Source organism: Euleptes europaea, chromosome 14 (assembly GCF_029931775.1).
Source record: "Euleptes europaea isolate rEulEur1 chromosome 14, rEulEur1.hap1, whole genome shotgun sequence".
Classification (NCBI taxonomy): Eukaryota; Metazoa; Chordata; class Lepidosauria; order Squamata; family Sphaerodactylidae; genus Euleptes; species Euleptes europaea.
Window position 1 is genome coordinate 48,794,042 of NC_079325.1, and position 24,238 is coordinate 48,818,279.

At 45.4% G+C, this 24,238-nt stretch overlaps 1 protein-coding gene across 1 annotated transcript in view; it reads right to left on the minus strand.

Moving 5' to 3' along the window:
* CDK5RAP2 (CDK5 regulatory subunit associated protein 2) overlaps positions 1-24,238 on the minus strand; it is a 197,462-nt gene that overhangs the window by 40,108 nt on the left and 133,116 nt on the right. Inside the window, exons 22-28 of the mRNA XM_056860248.1 lie at positions 22,288-22,386; positions 18,641-19,232; positions 13,110-13,342; positions 9,576-9,624; positions 7,459-7,577; positions 2,485-2,610; positions 2,012-2,014 (exon numbers count right to left, since the gene is read on the minus strand). Coding sequence (XP_056716226.1) covers positions 2,012-2,014; positions 2,485-2,610; positions 7,459-7,577; positions 9,576-9,624; positions 13,110-13,342; positions 18,641-19,232; positions 22,288-22,386 — 1,221 coding nt within the window. The remainder of the gene's footprint in view (positions 1-2,011; positions 2,015-2,484; positions 2,611-7,458; positions 7,578-9,575; positions 9,625-13,109; positions 13,343-18,640; positions 19,233-22,287; positions 22,387-24,238) is intronic.

Sequence of the window (24,238 nt, forward strand, 5' to 3'; positions counted from 1 at the left end):
AAGCAAAGAGTGACACTTTGTAGGAAACATGTGGATTGGTGTCTGATAAGAGAAAGAGCAGCTTTTCTGGATCTGGAGAAAGATTTAGGCCCTTTAGACTTGCTCCGAGGAATTTAAGTCTGGGCTCTGTATAAAGAGGACAGAATAAGGTGTACTGAGTTATGTCAGAAATGGGTAAGCGTAATTTTTTATTCATTTTTTGCTGGTCAAGAAAAAAAAACGTAAAAAACAACAACAGATGAAACAATAAAAAGCAGTTGCAAAGCTATGAGCTATCTAGCTTAGGGAGCTTCCCAGACCTTGACCAGACAAGCTCAGGGACTACACAGCTTCCGCTCCTCCCAAGGCTCCAATGCATCCTTAAACATGTCCTCAGTTTTCACCTGGGCCTTAAAAATCTCCTTGGGTATCTTTGCCTAATTTTGTCTGAGCTTTTATTTCTGTCCAAAATGGGGGGAAAGAATTACACTGAAAGCAGATTCTACAGATGGGCTAAAGCGCATTTTAAATTCCGAGTGGTAAAAGAACATCCCAGGAAATAGGGGTTGATGAGTAATTCATCCAAAAATTATGAGCTACATAAATTCCTATTATACATTTCAGTGACATCACTAGCTTTCTCGTGTGGCAGTTACTCCTACATATGCAAGAAGGTTAGCAGCCAAATTGAGGTCAAACACATTACTGCACTGGAACTGGAACCACACATCTGCTACTTGATCTAGCCACATGCTCAGAGCAAGAGGGTCGTCTCTTACTTATCATTAGTAGCCCTGTTCCTTTTCCTCTCTGAATTTTTTCCCATCAAACAGTGATAAATCTGCTAAAGTAACAGAGAGATGGAAGCAAGGCATAAGATAATATACGCTTGCTGCATTAACAGACGTTTTTACCCGGAATCTTTATGAAGCCATAAAGCAGCTGGAACCATTTCAGGTGTGGTCATTTTGTGAGAACCGTGTGCCTTTCCAACAGCGTGTAAATACTTCACGAATAAAATCAGGGGCATTTATATATACTTTTCCATCAGCGTAAATTATTCCTGTGAGGAACTGTCATTTGCAGGCAGCGACCATTTAAACAACAAAAAAATTGGAGAGGCGATGCTGAAGGGCTGCAATTTTTTTTCAACATCAGTAGGGGTAAAATAGGATAAGAGTGGGGCTCACTTCTGTATGCATTTGGGCCCCTCCTCCTGCTAAGGGGTGCCATAAAGGCCAAAGGCTGGCATAAGAGCAAGATTCTGCTCCCCACAAAGTGGACGCCTCTCAGAGGTTTTTGGGATCCATCTTGTGTATCAAGCCTGGGCAGGAAGGCGGTTGACCACTGAACTTTTCCCCTGGCCCTAAGGTGTGCCTGGCTGGACAATGGGGCCAGCTAATTTCCATTGTGTCACCCTAAGGTGATTCAAGCAGTGCTCCAAGAAGACCATTACTTACCCTATCGGCACCCATCCCAGCAATCAATCAGTATTCAGGACAATAGCCCAGGCATTCTCTTGGGTCCTGATGACACATCAGACCTCTCCTATCTTTTTGTTGGATCTCCAGAAAAGCAATCAATTCTTTGTCTTTCCTGCCAGCTTACCTCATACCCCCTCAGAACCCATTTTGGGGTATAAATATTGGCCCTTTGGCCATTCATAGTGTGTGTGGGTTCTGGATCCATGCGCACATCCCCACTTGAATGGGGACTCTTTCCTTTGCTCCTGGAAACACATCATTTTCCTCTTCAGTGCTGCTTTCCCTGGACTTCCCTTCAAGTCTGGTAATCCCTGAAACCCTATCCAACCCTATTCTCTTAGTCAGGTCTTGTATGCTTTGTGTGTTCATTGTTACAATATATTTCTTGTTTTGCTATTTTTATTCTTTAATAAAACCAATTTTAATTATACAACAGCCTGCTCATTTGAGAGTTTTCACCCAGGACTATCCTAGTATACATAGGTTGTCAATCCCAGTTACTCCCTCTCTGTCCTTCACCAGCTAATTCCCTCAACCAAAGTGGAGACTGCCTACTTAGGGTAACACTTCTGTCTTCTAATGTAGGCAGGGTTGAAAAATCAGTTTTCCCTTAGGCATTCCAATGGATGTATTATTGTACCACTCCAATAAAGGGGTTAAAATTTCTGCCCTGCATTATATGGTCGCAACAGGTGACAGTACTTTGGGACTAAACATCCCAGGCCCTTAACATTTATTTTAACGCCATTTGCCTGCCCACCTTTCTGTCAAGCAGCTCAATGCAGCATGCATAGAGTTTCCCACTAGTTCCTCATCCAGGCAATGACCAGATCTGAACCTATTATTTTTGTAAGGGGGCTGCATCACATGCTTTCTGTCCATGCCCTGGGTCCTTACTAATTTGACTCTGGCACCTGTACAGCTAACACTGTACATTCTGAAACAGGCATTACATTTTATCTCTCCGGGAGCCCATCCTCTGCATAGCTCTGCTTCATGCCATGGTCTTGAAATGTGTTACCTTGGTCCGGGGCGGAGTCGGCCACCTGCTGCTCCAGCTGCTTCCTCAAGCGATCGTTGGTTTTAATGGATTCTTCGAGCTGGTGCCTCAGCATTCGAATTTCTTGGAGATGCTCCATTAACAGTTCTAAACGACAGCAAACACATCACTTAATGGCAGACAACTATTTCCTGTCCTGAAAAGTATATATAACGCTTCTTTAGCACCAGCTTGTGAATTCCAGTTGTACATTCAGTTCTCCAAACCTCTCTCAAGGATTAGACTATTTGGGAAAACAGGATTCCTGTGAATGGATCTCCAGGCTCCTGCAATCTCCAGTCTCTCCAAATTTGTATTGTGGCACTGTATGCATATATGTTTAACCCTTTCCTCCTGCACTCTTTCTGCAATCTCAGTTGGCTCCTGGGAGTCAGTTTGCCCAGTGGGGAAAACAAACAGGCACCCATGTGGTACATGTATTGCTCCCCACCCACCCGGAACAGGCAGAAGCCTGAGATTGTGAGTGTTTTTACCATCAAGTTGCAGCCAATTTATGGCAGTCCCATAGGGTTTTCAAGGCAAAAGACGTTCAGAGGTGGTTTGCCATTGCCTGCCTCTGCGTAGCAATCCTGGACTTCCTTAGCGGTCTCCCATTCAAGTACTAACCAGGGCTGACTGCTTAGCTCCCAAGATCGGACTAGCCTGGGCTATCCAGAGAATAAGAATGGTACATGGGTTAAACCCCCACCCCCAGCACTGAGCTTAACTGCCCCCGCCCAGTCATTCATGGCAATGCATCGCTACGTTCATACAGAGCCTTCCATTCCCACGTTATCCTTACAACAGCCCATCAGTTAGGCTGGGCTGAGAGACTGACTGATCCAAGGTCACTCAGTGTGTTTTGTGGTTTAGCAGAGATTTAAGCCCACAGCTCTAGGGTCAAAATGCAGAAATCTAGCTGCTACACCATGCTGGCTCATAACCACGCAGCCTTAGGCTAATTCCTGCTTTCATGGAACTTTTTGCATGCCTACATAACCCAAGGCCTATTGTTGATCTCTTTCAGATTTTTTCCCCAGATTTAGAATTTGCACATAAAATATCCTTGTATTTAACGAGTGTTTCTGATAGAACCTTCCAGGTTAAATGTACTTCTTGTGCACAATTTTCATGAAGACATTTCCATGAAACGCTTTGGTTTAAAAAAGAGAGAGAGAAATACCAATAGAAACCCTGCAAAAGGAAAGCAAAGGAAGAAGGTGAAAACCCTTCTAAACAATGGACGGTGCATCCTACGTGCCCACGAATTCTTCCTCCGGCCCAACCATGCTGGTAAAACAGTCAGCTGCGGAGACAGCTTACTTTCTATACTAGGTAAGTCTCTGGTGTTGTCCCCACGCCCAGTGACCTCCCTACTTCTCCCTGCTCCGAATCCCTTGGAGGCACAAAGGGAAGAAACCAGCCCCTGACAAGTCCAGCCACCGGCCAAAGCCCAGCTTCTTCTGCTGAAACTCTGGCTCATTTCCCATCCTGGTCGCTGCCATCTCCTCCTCCCATTATAGTCACAGGAACACATGAAGTTGCCTTATACTGAATCAGACCCTTGGTCCATCCAAGTCAGTATTGTCTACTCAGACCGGCAGCGGCTCTCCAGGGTCTCAGGAAGGGGTCTTTCACATCACCTACTTGCCTAGTCCCTTTAACTGGGAGATGCCAGGGATTGATCCTGGGACCTTCCGATTGCCAAGTAGATGCTCTACCACTGAGCCACAGCCCCCTCTCCCCAGTCCTTTGGCCTCAGAACTCCGCTACCCAATATTTTTGCCACTCTCATCTTAGACCATGTGACAGCCCCCTCCAATCCCTTCACTGCCTCAGATGCAGATCCCTTAATCATTTTTATATCACTCCACGGCATTTTCCATTCTGCCTGTGACTGTCCTTGGCCACCTACAAGTCCCCTTCTCTTTTAAATGGCTCTGTCTGCTTCCCTATTTTTGGAACTCCCACTTGCACGGTTACGTACTAGCACCTCCCTCTTTCCATCCAAGCCTGGCTTTTCTGTGAACCATTTGGTTCAACCGTCTACTCCTCGTCTCCTACCATCTCAAAGCAAAAGCACATGTATAAAAGTACCTTGCAACGTCTCCATTCCTTCCCTCTCTGTCCATCACACTTTCTTCTTCCCCCCATTGAAGTTTAATCTGTAAGATCTTTGGCATAGGGGCCTATTTGCTTATTTTACTCTGACAGAACTATAAAAACTAACAGGTTTAAAAATAAAAAACAATACATATTTGATTTGCATAATAGCCAAGAATGAACTTTGCAGAAGAAAGCCTGCTCTACCGGGTTTCTGGAACATACCTGCAATCTTCCGTTTGGTAGGCCTACAGGTTTCCCCCCACCTGTTGTACATTTCTGCATCGCTCAGGAGCTCATCTGTTCTCTGCCCATTCTTATTTGGCAGCAAAGCTGGTGGGGAGACGGCTGCTTTACTTTTAATAGTGCTTTCGGAACGCTGCCTGCTTTCAGCTGAGCCTCTAGCAGAACAGACCGGCAAGCATCAATTGCGCAGAAAGTGTATTTCCAGGTCAAACCTCACTCCCTCTATTAATTATGTAGCATGCGCTAATCCCAAGGAAACTCTACACCTGCCTTTCAAAAGCCAGAAATCAGGTAATTTAATCATCACTTGCCAGTGGTCTGTTCTTCACGTCTTTTGTTTTTCTTTTTAAAGATCACCCAGAAGACTGGTTTTAGAAAGAGAGAGAGAGCATGAAAGAACAAAGGTGTGGGATGAAAAACTGGCCTTAACACATATTTTCTTTCTGATTGGAAGAAAAAGGCGGGGGGGGGGGGCAGGGTTGGCCCCCCTCCTACTTGAGCAACAGAGCCTCAGGATAGCTCAGCAGAAAGGAGAGATCCTCCCTGCTTCCAGGTGTGACGCCAGCTTTTTTTGCACCCGAGAAAACAGCAAACTGTGCAAACTTGCACGTCAAAAAGTAAAGAGAACAAAAGACACGGGGAGATAGGGAGAAGATATCCTTAGGAGCAAACTGGCTTGCTGCCTGATCTACTGTCTGTTCACCCTTTGCAAAGCAAGGAAAAATAGGGAAGAAGAAGAAGAAGAAGAAGAAGAAGAAGAAGAAGAAGAAGAAGAAGAAGAAGAAGAAGAAGAAGAAGAAGAAGAAGAAGAAGAAGGGGAGGGGGAGGGGGAGGGGGAGGGGGAGGGGGAGGGGGAGGGGGGAGGTTTTTATATGCCGACTTTCTCTACCACTTAAGAATCAAACCTGCTTACAATCACCTTGCCTTCCCTGTGAGGTGGGTGGGGCTCAGAGAGCGTGACTGGCCCAAGGTCACCCTGCTGGCTTCATGTAGAGGAGTGGGGAAACCAACCCAGTTCACCAGATTAGCCTCCACAGCTCATATGGAGGAGTGGGGAATCAAACCCGGTTCTCCAGATCAGAGTCCACCACTCCAAACCACCGCTCTTAACTACTGCACCATGCTGGTCGACACTTCACAACCAGAAAGGAAAATTCACAACATATCCCATTGTCCATTCTCTACGGGTGGGAGGTGGGCAAGTGGCACGCTGCCTGGGGTGGGGGGATTTGGGGCAGTTGCAGAAGCAGCTGCAATGTTTGCTTTCCCAAGGAAGCCTCTGCTGAGACAAAAGAGTCTACACCTTCGTGCTTGACAAAGGTGTCTACTGAAGACCAAGCAGCTGCCCCCACAGCTAACCTCGATGGGGATGCTCCTTTGGCCTAGGTCTTGATGAGTAAATTGTATCTGCAATTTGTCACATTAGACTGTAAGTGATCAGTACTCTTCCCTGCAAAACATGCCTTGTGCACAGAACGTGAGCAATCAGGGAGAAAGCTTGGATTCTTTCCCCTGACAACTAGGTCAGCTCATCCTTGGACAGAGAACAGGCAGCAGTGTGCTAGATGAACCAATGGCTTATCTCACTATTGCCCAGATTCAGATGGTCATATAACTCATTGGGAAGGGCTACGGCTCAGTAGCAGAGCACATGCGTCGCATGCAGAAGGGACTAGGTGCGTTCCTTGACATCTCCAGTTAAAGGAGCTTTGGTTGTAGATATTAGGAAAGACCTTTTCTCTACCTGGAAAAATCAGAACAGACAATGCTGAGCCAGCTGGACCAGTGGTCTTACTTGGTGTGAGGCTCTTATGTGGTTCTGCCCCTGTACACAGTCAAAGCTCAGGGTTTCCCAAAACATGGGCTGAGCCTTGTGGGATGACTTGTCCCAGATCATTCACTGCTGCAGGCCCAGATGCAACAGGTGGAGATTATGTTAAATCGAAAGAGTTTCCGGCTAAACATTAGGAAGAACTTTATAACAGTTAGAGCAGTTCCTCAGTGGAACAGGCTTCCTCGGGAAGTGGTGGACTCTCCTTCCCTGGAGGTTTTTCAGCAGAGGCTAGATGATCATCTGCCAGCAACGCTGATTCTGTGAATTTAGGCAGTTCATGAGAGGGAAGGCAGGAAGGTTTGATTCAGTGTTTGACTCTCATGGCCCTTTCTTGCATACCACGGGTAGTGCCGATTGCCACATTGGGGTAATGAAGCAATTTTTTCTCCAGGCCAGATTGGCCAGAGATCCTGGAGAGATGCTTTTTGTTTTTTGACCACCTTCTGGGCATGGAGTAGGGGTCACTGGGGGTGTGAGGGGATGGTAGTTGTGAATTTCCTGCATTGTGCATGGGGTTGGACTAGATGACCCTGGTGGTCCCTTCCAACTCTATGATTCCATGTATCCAAGGACCCAAGCAGTTAGATCCAATGTGGATGAGAGGTGGTATCTAGGAAATTCTGAAGGCATCCTGGAGCATAAGAAGCCGTAGTTGAATGAAACCTGAATCGAGAGGCATCGTAAATCTGCAGTTCAAAATGACAGGAATTCTCAGTCGGCTCCTTCCTGACCTCCGCGTGTACCACTCGACCTTCAGTAGAAACAGTAGTTACCTGGGGGAAACTTGGCTGGCACAACGGCCTGCTGCTCCCTTGCCTGCTCGACACCTTCTTGTTTACGCTCCAGTGAGTTCGAAATGGGCGACTTTTCTGCCATCTCAAAGTTGGACAGGCTAAGTGGGAAAAAGAGAGAGAAGTCCTTACTGTGCGTTTCCATACTGCTTAGTGAGAAGGCATTCTTGACCCCTTTGGGAAAGAACACTACCATGGCACAAGAAACAAGGCCCAACCCCGGTATCCAGCTCCTCCAAGGCTTCCTGTCCTCCCAGAGCAGACTGGAAAAAGTAGCAATCTCATCTACGATGCCTCAGTAAGGAATGAAGCCAGCATGGTGTAGTAGTTAGACTAGGATCTGGGAAACCAAGTTAAAATCCTTACTCTGTCATGGAAGTTCATTGGGTGACCTTAAGCTTTTTCTCAACCTAACCTACAGCATGGGGCTGTTATGAGGATAGGGTTGCCAGGTTCCTCTTTGCTACCGGCGGGAGGTTTTGGGGGCGGAGCCTGAGGAGGGCGGGGTTTGGGGGGGGCTTCAATGCCATAGAGTCCATTTGCCTAAGTGGCCATTTTCTCCAGGGGAACTGATCTCTTTCGGCTGGAGATGCGTTGTAATAGCAGGAGATCTCCAGCTAGTACCTGGAGGTTGGCAACCCTATATGAGGATATAAGGAAGGAGGGGAAAGTGATTTTGTAAGTCGCTTGGGATCACCACTGAGGAGCAAAGCGGGGTCCGTATATTTAAGTAAAAGGAAACAGAAACCATGCCAATGTAGCAATCATTAGTCGATGAAACGTTGAGTTCCTCAACCTGGTAGAGGTGATCACCCTGTCCTTAGGTATGCCTTGGAGTTTGCGAAAGGAGAAATTGATTGCCCCAACTAGGAGGAAGAATGCAAAAAAACAACTAGGGAAGTGGGTGGGGGACAGACGGACATGAATCTTAGCGCTTGGCTGCATGTGCAAACCATCTCCTACAAAGGCTAACTGTGATACTCCATTAATCCTCCTGGGGGGAAATGAAGCCCTCTGGGTCTTAGAGCTGACTGGTATCAGGAACACTGGAGCTTATCGACTCAAAAAGCAGAGATTGGTGCAAAGGTAAAAAACCTATTTAATAGGTAACGGGGCATGTTAACTATTATATAAGTTTTTTTCCCTTGTGTCAATCTCTGCCTTTTGTTTCCATTTGTTTTTGGTGCAGCCCTCTTTCTTGTAGCTTATCGACTCCCCCAAGCAGACTAGCCCGCTGAAGACCGTGTGATCCCTTTTGGATCAAGGCTACATCAGAGCCCAATTTTTCACAGCCAGCATTTCTATGCAAAAAGGGACGAGGACATGGCCGAAGTCCCTTTTGACCACTCTCCACTGCTTGTGTCATTTGCTCCTGCTCACTACTACTTTGGGCATTTGCTTCCGCCCTTTTTTTTTTTTTTAAAGAAAGGGTATCTCTTCCCACAGCTACATGATCCAGCTCATCAAGTATCATGATATCATGGTACCAGATCTGATTTTGCATGGTCTCATGCAAAATCAGATCTGGTGGCACGATGAAATCATTAAGCCAAGTTAAAGCAAGGGCAACGCTTCCTGTGCTCACTCTGAAAGGGAGAATGTCTTCTATTGAACGGTGGTCATGCAGACACAATCTCCTATTGACCATGATATTTCTATTATTTTAATGATATATTACCTTTAAATCCAGCCTTTTTTTTCACCTTGAAACTCAACGTGGCAGACACCGGGCTCTCTGGAGCCCTCCCATAGGAGCACAGACCCAACCCAAACCTTCCGATCACACCCTGTGATCCTGTCTCATTTGTTATCCAGATCTATCCCTTCAGAGTCTGCAATCAGAGGGCACAGAGGCAGTGATCTGTAGCATCCAGGAATGTGCTAAGAGTCCAGGGTCAGCATGCCCTGGAGGAATCCTAAATGGCTGGAAAATGACGGTCAGTAAAAGGCAAGCTGTGTGGTCAGTCTGCAGGCTGACTCTCCATCCCTTTCTACCTTTTTGTATTCAAAGTGCAAATGCTACAATACACCTTGAATTCTAAGAGCAGGATAGGCTGTCTATCGGAATCACTATTAGCAAAAACAAACAATGCGCTTACCTTCGGGCAACTCTGCAAAGTTTAGTCATTTCATCATCTAATGACTCTCCTGCAAAAAGGGGAAAGATGGATGCCCTTCAAAACAATGTCAAGATGATAGATTGTTCATGGAAGTGACTTCAGTTAACAGAGCAAAGAGGAAAAGAAGGGCTGGCGAGTGACCACCAAAGCACAGCAGCCACAAAAGAGGGACTGCTAGCCAAAGGGTCATAGTCTCCGGCAGGATTATAGGATCTGGGGTCTAAAACTGACTACGAGGTTGCCCATAAAAGCAATGCACAGAAATAATCCACGAACACATATTGTACCAGCACAACGTATGTGGCAGTTCCATGGCAATATCACTGTGAGCCTTAACTCTATTGCTGAGCTTGGTGAGTGTCAGCATGGACAACCAAGGAAGGAAATTTGGGAATTGGGGTTGGGTTTGAAATAGAAACATTGGTGAACAATGGGCAGTATTATCACTGACCCCCAAAATGTTTGCCTACCCTTGCTTTAAATAGGGAGAATTGGGGGGTTGATTGGGGACCCACAAGTTCCCTCAGCAATGAGTTGTCCTTTGCCCTGGACAACAGCCCCTGCCACGTTTCGCCTTGCGTTCGATCCTGGTTGAATCCTGGCTGAAACAGGGAATAAAGGAGGCTAAAGAGACCATGCGTTTTCGCCCATTGAGGCTTTTTTAAAAAAAATTGTAACCTTTCTCATTAGGAGGACAACGGATGTTCAAAAGAAAGGAAATCAGAGCCCAATCTGCACCTCCAACAAAAATTTCTAGTAAAACGTTGGGCCGGCGCTGCTCTTCCTTTACAGCCTAATTTCATCGAATTCTTCAATATTCTCCTCAAGCGCTCATTTTATTTTTAACTTGCGGTTCAATGCAACCCTGTTGTGCAAAGATATATTGAATTGTCTCAGTTGTCAGCAACTTCATTAGTATATATGATACCATCTGCTGATCTGAATGGAAAGGCATTTTAATGTTTATTTGCTCGAGAAACTTATTTGTAATGCAAAGAATTTGATATATGATAATTGAATACACTCAGCCTTTTGAGGATATTGCTAGGACATGCTAGCGGTAATATTGTTTTGCAAATTGAGCTCCCTTGGTATCAGCAACCCAAACTACCTCAGACCTTGAATCATTTGCCCTTAACGTCATCCAGATTCTGTGGACCCAATGGGGAGTACTGTGGAGTACACATTCTGTCATGTTGCTACGTGATGGAATTACTCCACACGATGTAGCCGGGGTCCTGCCCACCACCACCATTCTGTGCTACATGAATATGATTATACTATCCTGCAGTAGTGAAGGAAAAGACCCTCAGGCTTCAGATGCCAGCAAGAAAATGAAGAGAAACTGGGAGGAGATACCTCAAAAGCATCACAGCAAAGGGGAGACACTCCTGCCTCCAGCCGCTGGACTGAGAATCATAGAATCACAGTGTTGGAAGGGGCCATACAGACCATCTAGTCCAATGCCCTGCACAATGCAGGACCAGCCTAGAGCATCCCTGACAAGCGCTTGTCCAGCCTCTCCTTAAAGACTGCCAATGAGGGGGAGTTCACCACCTCCCTATGAAGTTGATTCCACTGTTGAACAACTCTTACTGTAAAAAAAATTCTTCCTAATGTCCAGCTGTTACCTTTACGCTCATAATTTAAACCCATTATTGCAAGCCCTAGTCTCTACTGCCAACAGGAACAGCTCCCTGCCCTCTTCTACGTGACAGCCCTTCAAATAAAGAAAGCAATCATGTCCCCCTCAACCTCCTCTTCTCCAGACTAAACATTCCCAAGTCCCTCAGCCTTTCCTCGTAGAACAAGCAGCTGCAAGAAGTGCCCCTCCAACGCCATAGGGTGGAGCCATTGGCTCAGTGGCAGAGCATCTGCTTGGCATACAGAAGGTCCCAGGTTCAATCCCCAGCATCTCCAGTTTAAAGGATGAGGTAACAGGTGATGTGAAAGACCTTTATTTGAGACCCTAGAGAGCTGCTGCCAATCGGAGCAGGCGAGGCTGACCTTGGTGGGCCGATGGTCTGATTCAGTATAAGGCAGTGCCATGTGTTCATGTGCCCCATTGCCAGAAAGAACTCTGCTCCAGCTGAACTGCACAAGCAAGAATGAGCAGGGACACTCATGCAACAGCACTCCAAAACAACCCCGATCTTTAGGAGGGGAAAGCAGTAGCCAGTGGGGGATAGTGGTTAAGAGTGGAGGTCTCTAATCTGGAGAACCGGGTTGGTTTCTCCACTCCTCCACATGAAGCTAGCTGGGTGACCTTGGGCTAGTCACACTTCTCTCTGAACTCTCTCAACTCCACCTACCTCACAAGGTGTCTGTTGTGGGGAGAGGAGGGGGAGGTGATTGTAAGCCAGTTTGAGACTCCTTAAAAGGTAGAGAAAATCTGGATATAAAAACCAATTCTTCTCCTTCTCTTTCTTCAAAAGGAAGCCAATAAGATTCCATCACATATTTTAAAGCCATTTTGCTGCTCCACAGCAACAATGGAAGAGCCTCTCTGCAGGCTCTACAGAGCAGTGGAGTGGCAGGGATAAAAAAATAAGACACAAAGAAAATCAAAGCACATGAAGAGAAAGGATAAGGAGAGTTGGTTTTTATATGCAGACTTTCTCTACCACTTAAGGAAGAATCAAACCAGCTTACAATCACCTTCCCCTCCCCACAACAGACACCCTGTGAGGTAGGTGGGGCTGAGAGAGCTGTGAGAGAGCTAAGAGAGCTGAGAGAGCTAAGGGAGCTATGACTAGCTCAAGGTCACCCAGCTGGCTTCATGTGGAGGGTTGGGGAAACAAATCCAGTTCACCAGATTAGCCTCCGCCGTTCATGTGGAGGAGTGGGGAATCAAACCCAGTTCTCCAGATCAAAGTCCACCGCTCCAAACTAGTGGAAGCAAGGCTTTAAGGGAGCTAAAGATACCTCTCTCCCAAACACGATCTTGGGGCAGTGGGGTGTTTTCCCCCTTTCCTCAATGCACTTAACTGCTTCCAAGACAGGGACAGTTTCCATCTATAGAGGCTGTCTTTCTGCTGCCACAGAAAGAGAACGATAGGGGACTAATGCAAGGATGGCTATTCAGCACCATCAGTGCAATCTGGGAAGATTCTAATTCCTAATTTTGTTGGCCTTGGCTGTAAACATCTACTCTGTATGGTCAGTTTCTGTTTTACCTGTTTTATCTGGCATACTAGCCGCAAATAAAATTTATTTATTTATGAGAAGGAGGGCCCCTTGGCCATCTTCTGGGCATGGAATATGGGTCACTGGGGGTCTGGGGGGGGAGGTAGTTGTGAATTTCCTGCATTGTGCAAGGGGTTGGACTAGATGACCCTGGTGGTCCCTTCCAACTCTATGATTCTATGAAGACAGGGGAGAGAAGAGTAAATCCTCTCTCCAACTCATGGCTCAAACAACACTTTTAGAAGAGGCCGCCAGTGATAGATGAGTCGGTGCGCTGCTGAGATCTGTACAGGCAGGTCTAATTTAGAAGAAGCCCCAGCGACCCACCGTACAAGCACAGCTTCTCCAGCCTCTCGAACAGCTGGACGCTCTGATTGAGCTGCTCGCGGAAGCCCTCGGCGACATAGCAATCCACTTCACTGGCCTGCAGGAGTTCCTCAAACGCTTTGATCAGGTCGGAGAGGTGCTGGCGGTAAGTTACACAGGCGCCGTGGCTGTCTTGAAATTGCTGGTGCTGGCCGGAGGACTCGTGCTCCAGCGAGAGGGTCGGAGGGTTGTACCTGAAAGGGGGAAGGGAGGGGGGTTCAAGTGGGAAAGGATTTCTTTCACACTTCGCTTGAAGTTGATCCAAATTCAGTTGGAGGACCTGGGCTCTCTTTTTAAAAGGATCTGACTACACACCCGCTGGGGCTCTGGATCAGCACTTGCACCCTTATTTTATTACAGTAGGCCTGTTTCACTTGAAGAAAAACCCCGTGTTATTCTATCATGAGTGGACTGATTATGAGAGGTTTTTAATTTGTTGATGATGTATAAACTGCACCCATGTGATATATTTTTGAACATATGCAGAAATCATTGAAGTAAGTCATATACTGTGGTCTCTTGACTTTTAAAATTATTTTTTTCCAGTTTTGCATATGTAATCTCAGCCTGTACAGGTAGGTAAAAGGTAAAGGTCCCCTGTGCAAGCACCGGGTCATTCCTGACCCATGGGTTGATGTCACATCCTGACGTTTACTAGGCAGACTGAGTTTACGGGGTGGTTTGCCAGTGCCTTCCCCAATCATCTTCCCTTTACCCCCAGCAAGCTGGGTACTCATATTACCGACCTCGGAAGGATGGAAGGCTGAGTCAACCTTGAGCCTGAAACTGACTTCCGTCGGGATCAAACTCAGGTCGTGAGCAGAGCTTGGGTTGCAGCACTGCAGCTTACCACTCTGTGCCACGGGGCTCTCAGGTAGGTAGGTAACTTAAAAAAAACCCTGTCAATCTGTAATTTTTCTTTCCGACCATGGACTGTGCAATGCTCCTGTAAATAAACAGCAACTCTGCTTGACATCAGTTGGAGGCTATAATTATTTAAACCAGGAGTTCTCCTCCCTCCACAACCTTTTTGAGCCCCCGGGCACCTTTGGAATTCTGACATGGCAAGGTAGGCACAGGCAAACGGCTGCCATAACATGCCTGCCGCAGCTTACCTTCAACCACACAAAGATGATCCTCGTACTGCGGTAGCAGCTGCGGCCAAAGCAGCCTTTTAAAAAATTGGCACGCTTTCTCAAAACACCTGGCGGGTACCAAGAATGGTGCCGGCGGGCGACATGGTGCCCAAGGGCACCATGCGGGGGAGCCCTGATTTATACTGTAAGGGGGCAACAGGGCTGAGATCCAAAGATTGGCTGCATGAGTGGAATCCGCTTCCACTCAAACAAGGACGTCATTGATTTAAACCAGTGGTTCCCAAACTTTTCGGGCTACTGCCCCCTTGGTTCCACAAATTCAACCACAGCGCCCCCTACCCTATCCAACAACACAGTTGAAGGGGCCCATCTCTAGCGCCCCCTGCTGCCCCCTTGCCTCTCAGTCCCCCCCCCAGGTAATCCCACAGCCCCCCAGGGGGTGGTACTGCCCACTTTGGGAACCACTGATTTACACTCTTCTGCCACTCCAGTTGCCAAATGAAAAGCTACTATATTTGAGAAAGGGTTACCAGAAGTACCTCAGAAGGTACTTTTGGGGAGGGGCCCTGGCTCAGTGGTAGAGCATCTGTTTGGCATGGAGAAGGTCCCAGGTTCAATCCCCGGCATCAGTTAAAGGGTCTAGGCAAGTAGGTGATGTGAAAGTCAACTCCCTGAGACCCTGGAGAGCCGCTGCTGGTCTGAGTAGACAATACTGACTTTGATGGACCGAGGGTCTGATTCAGTATACAGCAGCTTTATGTGTTCATGAGTGACATCTTTGATTTACCCTCTTCTGCCACTCCCATTGCCAAATGAAAAGCCCTTGCATTTGAGAAGGGGTTACCAGGACTGCAGAAGGCAACTTCCTTGAGTGAACACAAGGGCCTTCCATTTGTGCAGTGTGATATTTGAAGCCAAGCCAAAGTCTTGCCCTTGTTTTGTTTTTTTTAAAGTCCGTGTCTAAAGATTTCTAAATTCTTTAAAAGCCAAACATTTGTTTAAAAAAGATATATTATCCAGAGTCCAGGATTTGCATATTTAGACTTCCTTGCTGCAGAATTAGGAGTTTTGTTTTGTTTAAACAAAGCATAAGCAGCTTGGTGACATTTTTGAAATTTGAAGAGCAGCCAAGCACAAGAGACCAGTCAGCTCTGGGCAACAACCCGAGCTGCATGTTAGAATTTAGAGAGAAGTAAGTTGCAGCAGGAAGGGATGGGGTGTGTGAGAGAACTCCCAGAGTCCATCACACTGGAGGGATATGAAAGACCACAATTCCCAGCATATTGGGGAGAAGGGAAAATGATGCTCCCCCATATTCCTTGGGTTTTGTGACCATCATGAAATCAATATATCGAAATCTCAATGTGACCAAATCTGTGGATACTTAAATCCAGAGATTGGAGCCACAAACAGACAAAACCATGCTTTCTAAAAAAAAAAAAAAAACCCTGAGAAAAGCCAAGTTTGTAGAAAGATATGAAATCTGAAAACAAATACATTGGGAAATTAAAACCCCCAAAATAATAGAAGCCTTTACCTTTAAGAAAGGTGATCTCAATAGTCACTGTTGAGATTGTCAGGCAACCACAACAGTATTGCCAGTCTTCAAGCCTTGTTTTCTGTTACTAAAAGGGAGAGGGCAGGCCTCTTTCCAGAGCTGTTTTGGCCTTTGAGAGAAGGCTCATGGGGCAAGACTCAGAAGCCTTTTCATCCTGCCAATCCACATAACTACCCTTTTTTGTTCTCCCCTCTCCTGTCAGCTTCTCTTTCTCAACCCTTTCCCTCCTTCCTTCCCTGACAGAAACCAAGGCTTGGAAGGTTTGGCAATATTGTTGCTGTTTAGCAACTTCCAAAATGGCCAACAAGATTTCAAAGCACAGTCACATGATATCTCAATGGACATATGTCTCTTAATGCTATAAATACTGCTTCTATTATTTTGAATGTTTTAATCACCCCAATGGGTATTTTTTTAAACAAAGATTTCAGATTTTTTTATGAACATTTGGTTTTTCTCAGGTTTATACGGGAAAAAATCCCACCTATCTGCCCCTGGCTCCACTGTGTGCATATTTGATCCACACAGTTCAGAATTAGATGTAATGATAACTAGAATGGATGCCAAGAATCATTTTAAAGATTGTTCTGATTTGCTTGATTTTTCACAGAGATTTTAGGAGCGAGACAACTGTGCCTGAAATGATCTTGGGAGATTGCATCATTAAAACCCACTTGATGGCCTGGAGAAAATTCCCTCTAAATTAAACCCTCTAAAGCAAACATCCTCTAAAGTAAAGCCAAATATGTTTTCACTATTCTCTCAATTTTATCAGAAGAATAAACAGAGCAAGATTTGCCAATAATGCATTTCATGAAATATTTTTCACCACCTTATGGACATTTCTGCTATCATTTACAGCAGAGCTTTCCCCCCCATCATATTGTGTTCAACGATTCTGACATATACTAATAAAAATCTAATTTTCCTAAACCTAGATGAAGCAAATAAAAGACTGGTGGGAAACAAAATGGGTACACAGAAGTAGCTGTTAGGTAGATGAGGATTTTTAGAGGATTTTCTTGTCGTCCTTGTTCAAGCTGGGCCCTCTTGCTGGTAGGGAAGTTGCCACAACTAGCAGTGAAGATCCATACACATTTAGGATTCTGGATCACAGCCAAAGTATATTAAAATTTGAATGTTGCTTGTACATTGGTTTAGCACCTGCATACAATCAACCCATAGTATCAGCTTCTCCAGGTTGCAGGTAAACTGCACACCAGCCATGTACCAGCATCTGCCATGGCAACAACCAGTAGATTCAGACCGGCCAAAACCATCTCTTCTGCCAGAATTAGCAGGATTTGGTGTTGGGTTGCCAGCAGATCACCCCTTGCCATGTTATGTTGACTTTAAAAGACACAAAGAGTGGGAATGACACACACTTGATCACCCCTCTAGGTGACCTCTAAAATTTTCCTGTGGCTTAAAGTAAGACACGATTGCTCCAGTAATTTCTCCAGCCCGTTCATCATTTGGTCCACAACCCTGAAGGGTGGGGAAGGAGGTCAAAGCATGATCTATGGATTGGTAGAAAGGGAGGGTTCACTGTCAGTCTGATGATATGTTCCAGCTCAGAGGAGCAGGCCTATTATATGAGGTGCTGTGGAACACAGGCAGGACAGTGCTGCTGAAGTCATCTTGTTTGTGGGCTTCCTAGAGGCCCCTGGTTGGCCACTGTGCGAACAGGCTGCTGGACTAGATGGACCTTGATATGATCCAGCATGGCCTTTCTAATGTTCTTATGTTCTTACCGCTGCTACCTTTGTAAACTATTAACTGTAAGTTCTTGTAGGTTATCCGGGCTGTGTAACCGTGGTCGTGGTATTTTCTTTCCTGACGTTTCGCCAGCAGCTGTGGCAGGCATCTTCAGAGGAGTAACACTGGCGAAATGTCAGGAAAGAAAATACCACGACCACGGTTAAACAGCCCGGATAACCTACAAGAACCAATGAACTCTGACCGTGAAAGCCTTCGACAATATTTTATTAACTGTAAGTCTAGATCTTCATTAATTATAACACATGTAACGGTCAGGTTGTAACCTCTAAATTCTGGAAGCTCCTTCCTAAACACGTTGAGAAATCTACCTCTTTGCTGTGATTCAGAATGGTTACAAACCATTATTTGTCTAACACACATTTGATTGATTTGGGTTCTTTCTGCGAGGTGTAGTTTAATTTTTGTTTGTTTTTTCTTAGTATCATATTTTTAAATTGTGGTTTTACTATTGTAAAACACTTTGAACTATTCTAGAAAAATGGAATACAAATGTTGGGTTGGATCCCATGGTTCCTTTCCTTTAAGTGAAGGAACATTCTTTGGAGGAAGATTTTTATTCTTCCCATCAGGGGAAGAAGTCCTTCCTCCAACAGAGGATTCTTCACTCATTCGAAAGGAACCATTGGCTCTTAAACAAATACATCCATCCATGTAACACAGGGGAGCTGGAAAACACTGAGCATGTATTTTTTAGATGTCCCCTCTACAAGTCAGCCCGCTTCAATATTATTGACCCTTTGGTTAGGGAAATGGGCTCTGGTGATGAGGGTGAATGGACCAAAAGGTTTCTGCTGGGAGACAGCTCACCAATTACCAGCCAGGTTGCAAAATATTGTGCAGTAGCAATGAAGCTACGTCGCCTTAATGTACATCCTTAATTTGTGGAATTGTAAAATTGGGTGATTCCTAATTTTGTTGGCCTTGGTTGTAAACATCTACTCTGTATGGTCAGTTTCTGTTTTACCTGTTTTATCTGGCATACTAGCAGCAAATACAATTTAATTAATTAATTAATTAATTAATTACATCCATGCACACTTCCATACACAACTCACCTCAGTGGCAAAACGCCTTTGAGCTTGCTTTGTAGACGGTACACTTCGTCCAGGAGGTGCATATTTGCAATCTGCTCTTTTTCCAGCTCAGCCTCATTTTCCAGCAGCAGCTCTTGAAGCTTCTCGACGGTGACTTCGTTCTGATTTTCTGTGGCTGGATACGTCAGATTCTCAATGTGGATTTGATAATCGATCTGCTGGAGGCTGCCAAATAACACCTTTGCGTCCGGCCTACCAACGTCTAGCATTGGGAGAAAGTGGCTGTCCTTGGGCAACTCTCCGTCCCCGTGGACGATATTGAAAACATCCCCGGGGAGGAGCTGCTTGGCAGGCTGCAAGTGGAGCAGCAGCGCTCTGTACTTTGCCAGGTCGGCTTTCAAATCCTTAACTCTTTGTCGCAGTTCCTCAACGTCATCGATGGCGTCCCCGTCAAAAGCATCGGTGCTCGTTACGCTCAGCTTGAGGGAGAGCAGGCTCTTGGACCCGGAATATGTAGTAGCTGAATCAACATCGGGTTTATCCAGGAAAGAAACCTCTTGATTTCGCACTTCCAGGGCGCAAGGATAAGGCTCATGTTCGGTAGCTTCTGTTTCTGAGGGGGGGAAACATGCACATGCCTCTATTTAATTAGATATTTATATTCTGCTGTAATTAGATATTTATGTCACAATGGAGAGCCCAAATGGCGAACAACATCACATGAACACATGAAACTGCCTCATATGGGGAGCCAGTGTGGTGTAGTGGTTAAGAACGGTGGTTTGGAGCAGTGGACTCTAATCTGGAGAACCGGGTTTGATTCCCCACTCCTCCACATGAGCAGCAGAGGCTAATCTGGTGAACCAGGTCGGTTTCCCCACTCCTACACATGAAGCCAGCTGGGTGACCTTGGGCTAGTCACAGTTCTATTAAGAGCTCTCTCAGCCCCACCTACCTCACAAGGTGTCTGCTGTGGGGAGGGGGAAGGTGATTGTAAGCTGGTTTGATTCTTCTTTAAGTGATAAAGTCAGCATATAAAAACCAACTCTTCTTCTTCTACTACTGAATCAGACCCTTGGTCCATCAAAGTCAGTATGGTCTACTCAGACTGGCAGTGGCTCTCCAGGGTCTCAGGCAGAGGTCTTGCACATCACCTGCTTGCCTAGTCCCTTTAACTGGAGATGCCGGGGATTGAACCTGGGACCTTCTGCATGCCAAACACTGAGCCACGGACCCTCCCTTCCTCTATTTTATCCTCACAAAAATCCTGAGAGGGAGGTTAGGTTACGTTAAGAGTGTGGTGATTGGCCCAAGGTCTCCCAGCAAGTTTCCACGGCAAAGTGGAGATCTAAACCTGGGTCTCCCACATCCTAGTCTGACATCGTCACTACTATAACACGTTCCCATAGACAAGCAATGCTTTCATTTTATATCACAGAGAAACTGTGAAATTTATTCGTCCATGTTAAATCTTTGCTTATTAAAATTAATTAGCGGCAGCCAACTTGGAACAAAATCCCTTTTTTCCATCCCTTAATTTGCCCATATTCACATTGCTGCAATTCTCTAAACATGGTTTCTTTGACAGAAAAGAAAGCTGAAGATCGCCACTTGGAAGTTATCAGAAGCTTTGCAGCAGTCATTAGTGTATGAGTTAATTTATGGTGTTCTCCACTTATATTTATCATAAACCCACCACATTTAAAGATTTTCAAAAGAAACCCCTCATTTCTGCTATCTAGGGCTAAAACATTCTTACACAATCTCAGCCAAAATCTACAGCTAAACCTAACACTCTCATTATTTACAACCTTCGACCTCTGCTTCACCTAGTTACTTGACCCTAGAAAATCCAATCAATTCTCTCTTCAGTGCCAACCAAAATGGCTTAATTGGGCGGAAAAATAATTATTGAACAATACATTTTGGACTACATTCCATGCATCTGATCAGTACTTGTGGCAATCGCGCTTTATTTTGCCAAGGAGAATGGAAGAATTGCCTTGGTGTTGCCAAAGAAGCCAGCCTGATGCTTCTAAAAGCTCTCAAGCAGGTTGGGAAATGTGATGGTCACCCCCAGTTACTTGTCCCCAACAACCAGCGCTCGCAGGTATACCATATACTACTACCAGAACTAACAGACCGGAACCAACGGGTTGAAATTAAATCCAAAGAGTTTTCAGCTAAACACTAAGAAGAACTTTCTGACAGTCAGAACGGTTCCTCAGTGGAACAGGCTGCCTCGGGAGGTGGTGGGCTCTCCTTCCTTGGAGGGTTTTAAGCCAAGGCTATATGGCCATCTGTTAGCAATGCTAATTCTGTGACTTTAGGCAGATCATGAGAGGAAGGGCAGAAAGGTTTGCGTCAGTGTTTGGCTCTCATGGCATGCCCAGGGTAGTGCCGATCACCACTTTGGGGTCAGGAAGCAATTTTCCTCCAGGCCAGATTTGGCCAGGGTTTGTTTTGGTTTTTTGGCCATCTTCAGGGCATGGAATAGGGATCACTTGGGGTGTGGGGGGAAGGTAGTTGTGAATTTCCTACATTGTACAGGGGGTTGGACTAGATAACCCTGGTGGTCCCTTCCAACTCTTATGATTCTATGATTCTAACTCACGCATGGCGTTTCCATTAAGAGTCATGGCTAATACCAGTTGAGAGATCTAATCTCCAAGTAATTTCCTGATTCCAGTGCCAGTAAAAGACAATTTCATTCAGGCAGGCTGGCAGTATTTCTAGCCTGGTTCAGAAGGAACAGCAACCCACAGTTTGCCATTTAGTGAATAAGCCTATGGGGGATCCTCAGGCTTGTACCCTCCTTCTCCCCCTCGGACATGGCAAGACATTGGTTTATTTCTGGGTTTCTGGAAACCCAGTTTGTCATTACATCTGAACGGGCATGTCATGCTTTGCACTTTCCAGGCAAACCAGAATCCAATCATGTTGTGTAGGGAAAGAGCAAACCACAGTTTATGAAGTTCTCTTGCTGTATCTAAGCACATTCCCAACATGGCAAAGCACTTATATCCCACAGTGACATTCAACGAATCTCATTCATTTCAAGAGGGATTTTACCACGAATATGCAACTTTTTCAGTGTCTCCAGATAAAAAGAACACCGAAGGTTTCACATTAAAACTCACAGCATGGTCATTAAGCTTGTTTATACCTGCATTAAGTGATGCAGTTCCATTTAAGAGACTCAAACAGTTTGAGATGATTCTGATTTGAGGGGGAAGGGGGGTGGGGTGGGGGGAAAGCTGGCGTTCCACGGCTTCAGAAATGCAAGCCATTCCGAATATACTCATGAACATTTTTAATTCTCTGGCAGGATCAGAGAAATTCTGTCGCACTGGGTGAAGAGGGAGTTGGGCACACATCTCATTATTTTTATTACAAACTGTGCACATAAATCCTAGTGACCCTTCCGAAAGAATAACTCTAAAGGGACTACCCTGGGATTCTCGCAGACAGCTCTTCTGAGCTAATTAAGTAAACAATATTTAAAAGTGGCGAATAATGGTAAAAAAGAGGCAATTAACACCAATAAACAGCTAGATGCCATTATTTATAAAAGCAACCAAAAACAGTCCGTTTTGAAAACTTAGACTTTACAAGCAAGGGCTTCCCTCCTCCCTTTTAAAAAAAATGGCTGTGGAGTCATCTTTTACTTTGGGTTCTGCTCTGGTCCTTGCTCGTCTCTTCTTTGATGTCACCACTGACCGAACTATCGCCTGCTTCCGAGCAATCCAGCTGGATCAAGGATTCAGCTAGAAAAAAGAGGGAAAGAACAGAAAGAATAGGATATGCATCTAAGCGATATACATATATACATTTGAAAAAGAGCGCGTGAGAGAGAGAAGCAACTCAGCAATACACAAGAGCAACATTTGTCTGCATAGGCCAGGTTTTTTTTTTTAATTATAGCTATACCATGTATACAGGTTGTTTCCCAGGTTTGCATATGCCTGGGATGATCAAATCCAGAATCCAGAAAATCATGATCAAATCATAAGTGATAACTTGCTGCCAACTACAACACTAATAATTTCACAGCTGTGAATCTTGTAATTCTCGCTCCCAGGGAAATCTCAGTGGTGCCCCTGTTAAATTTTTACTGTTTGGGGCAATCTTTTAAACTACCCTATTGCTTAAGAAGAATTGGGTGAACAAAAACATTTGAAGTTGATATGTTCTAGATCCATGTTGGTGAACCTATGGCACGCGTGCCGCAGCCGGCACACCGAGCCCTCTATGTGGGAATGCGCGGACCTGTCGCGTCTGTGCCATGTTGCCGTGGTGAGGGCGCTGAGGGCGGTGCTCCTTTTCCCCAAGCCCATGCTCCCCAAGCCTGCGCTGGCACCCTCACTCTCCTTGCACCCGGGGCAAGCCCCTCCCTCTCTCTCAGCTGAGCTGCGGCGGCAGCTCAGCTGTTTGTCGGGTGCCCTGCCCGTCTTCAGTTTGGACCGGGAGGCTGTGGCCGAGCACCTTGCCACACACCCCCTCTCAGCTGAGCTGCCCCGCAGATAGATAGAAGGGATGCCAAAGGACAGCACAGTTAGTTCTGAAAATGAAATCCTTAAAGTGTGGAATTCTCTGCCAAATAATTTTAAGTCAATGAAAGCACTTGGGATTGCTTTCCTTACTTTGTTTGGATCATCTTATGCTTGTGAGCAGCTGTTTTCAGCTTTGAATTATATCAAATCTGACACCAGAAACAGGCTAACAGATGACCTGAGTGCTGCATGTGTTGCTCTCAAACTTACAAAGTATGAGCCAAGGGTAGACAAATTATCAGCATGCACACAACAGCAAAAATCACATTAATAGTTCAAAATATTTGACAATGTCCTCAAAGATGTCCAAATTCACAAAAATGGTGAATTACATCATGGCTCGTGCTCTGAATTGTCGACAGTTTCAAGCACTTCTTGAGGAGGTTCAGGCACAGTATAATTGTTTACTTATGTACAGTAATGTCTGGTGGCTGAGCAGAGGATGAGTCCTGGAGAGATGCATGCCAAATGCAAACTTTTACCTTTCAATAAAAAGTTGTTTGTATCATTGAAAGCTCTGTTATTGTGTTTTTCTTTTAACGCAAAATATGTGAATGTATGCGTTGTTTTTTCTAAACCAAAACCTCAGTATTCAGGTTAAATTGCCGTATTGGCACTTGGCGATAAATAAGTGGGTTTTGGGTTGCAGTTTGGGCACTCAGTCTCTAAAAGGTTCACCATCACTGTTCTAGATGGAGGAACTGTCATTAAAATTTAAAAAACACTGTTAGTTTTGCCTCTTTTAACCCCAAACTAGACAAACCATGGTTTGCCATTATGACAACGTTTGAAGTCCGTGGATTTGCACGCTTCCCCTCCTACTAGGAATTTACAACCGAACAGACCAGCTATGCAGCCTTACTGCACTCCGCTTGGGATCTTTCCCCCTCCTTTCACCATTCCTCATTAAACCACGGTTTGGAATCCTAGTTTGCAGGCAAGAGAAAAAACAATTGTCTATCATTTTGTCTGATTCTGACAAATCACCCTCCCCGCCCCCCTGCCCTTCCTCCAAGGAACCCAGAACAGCTGTATGGTTTTCCCCACTTCCATTTTATCCTCTCAA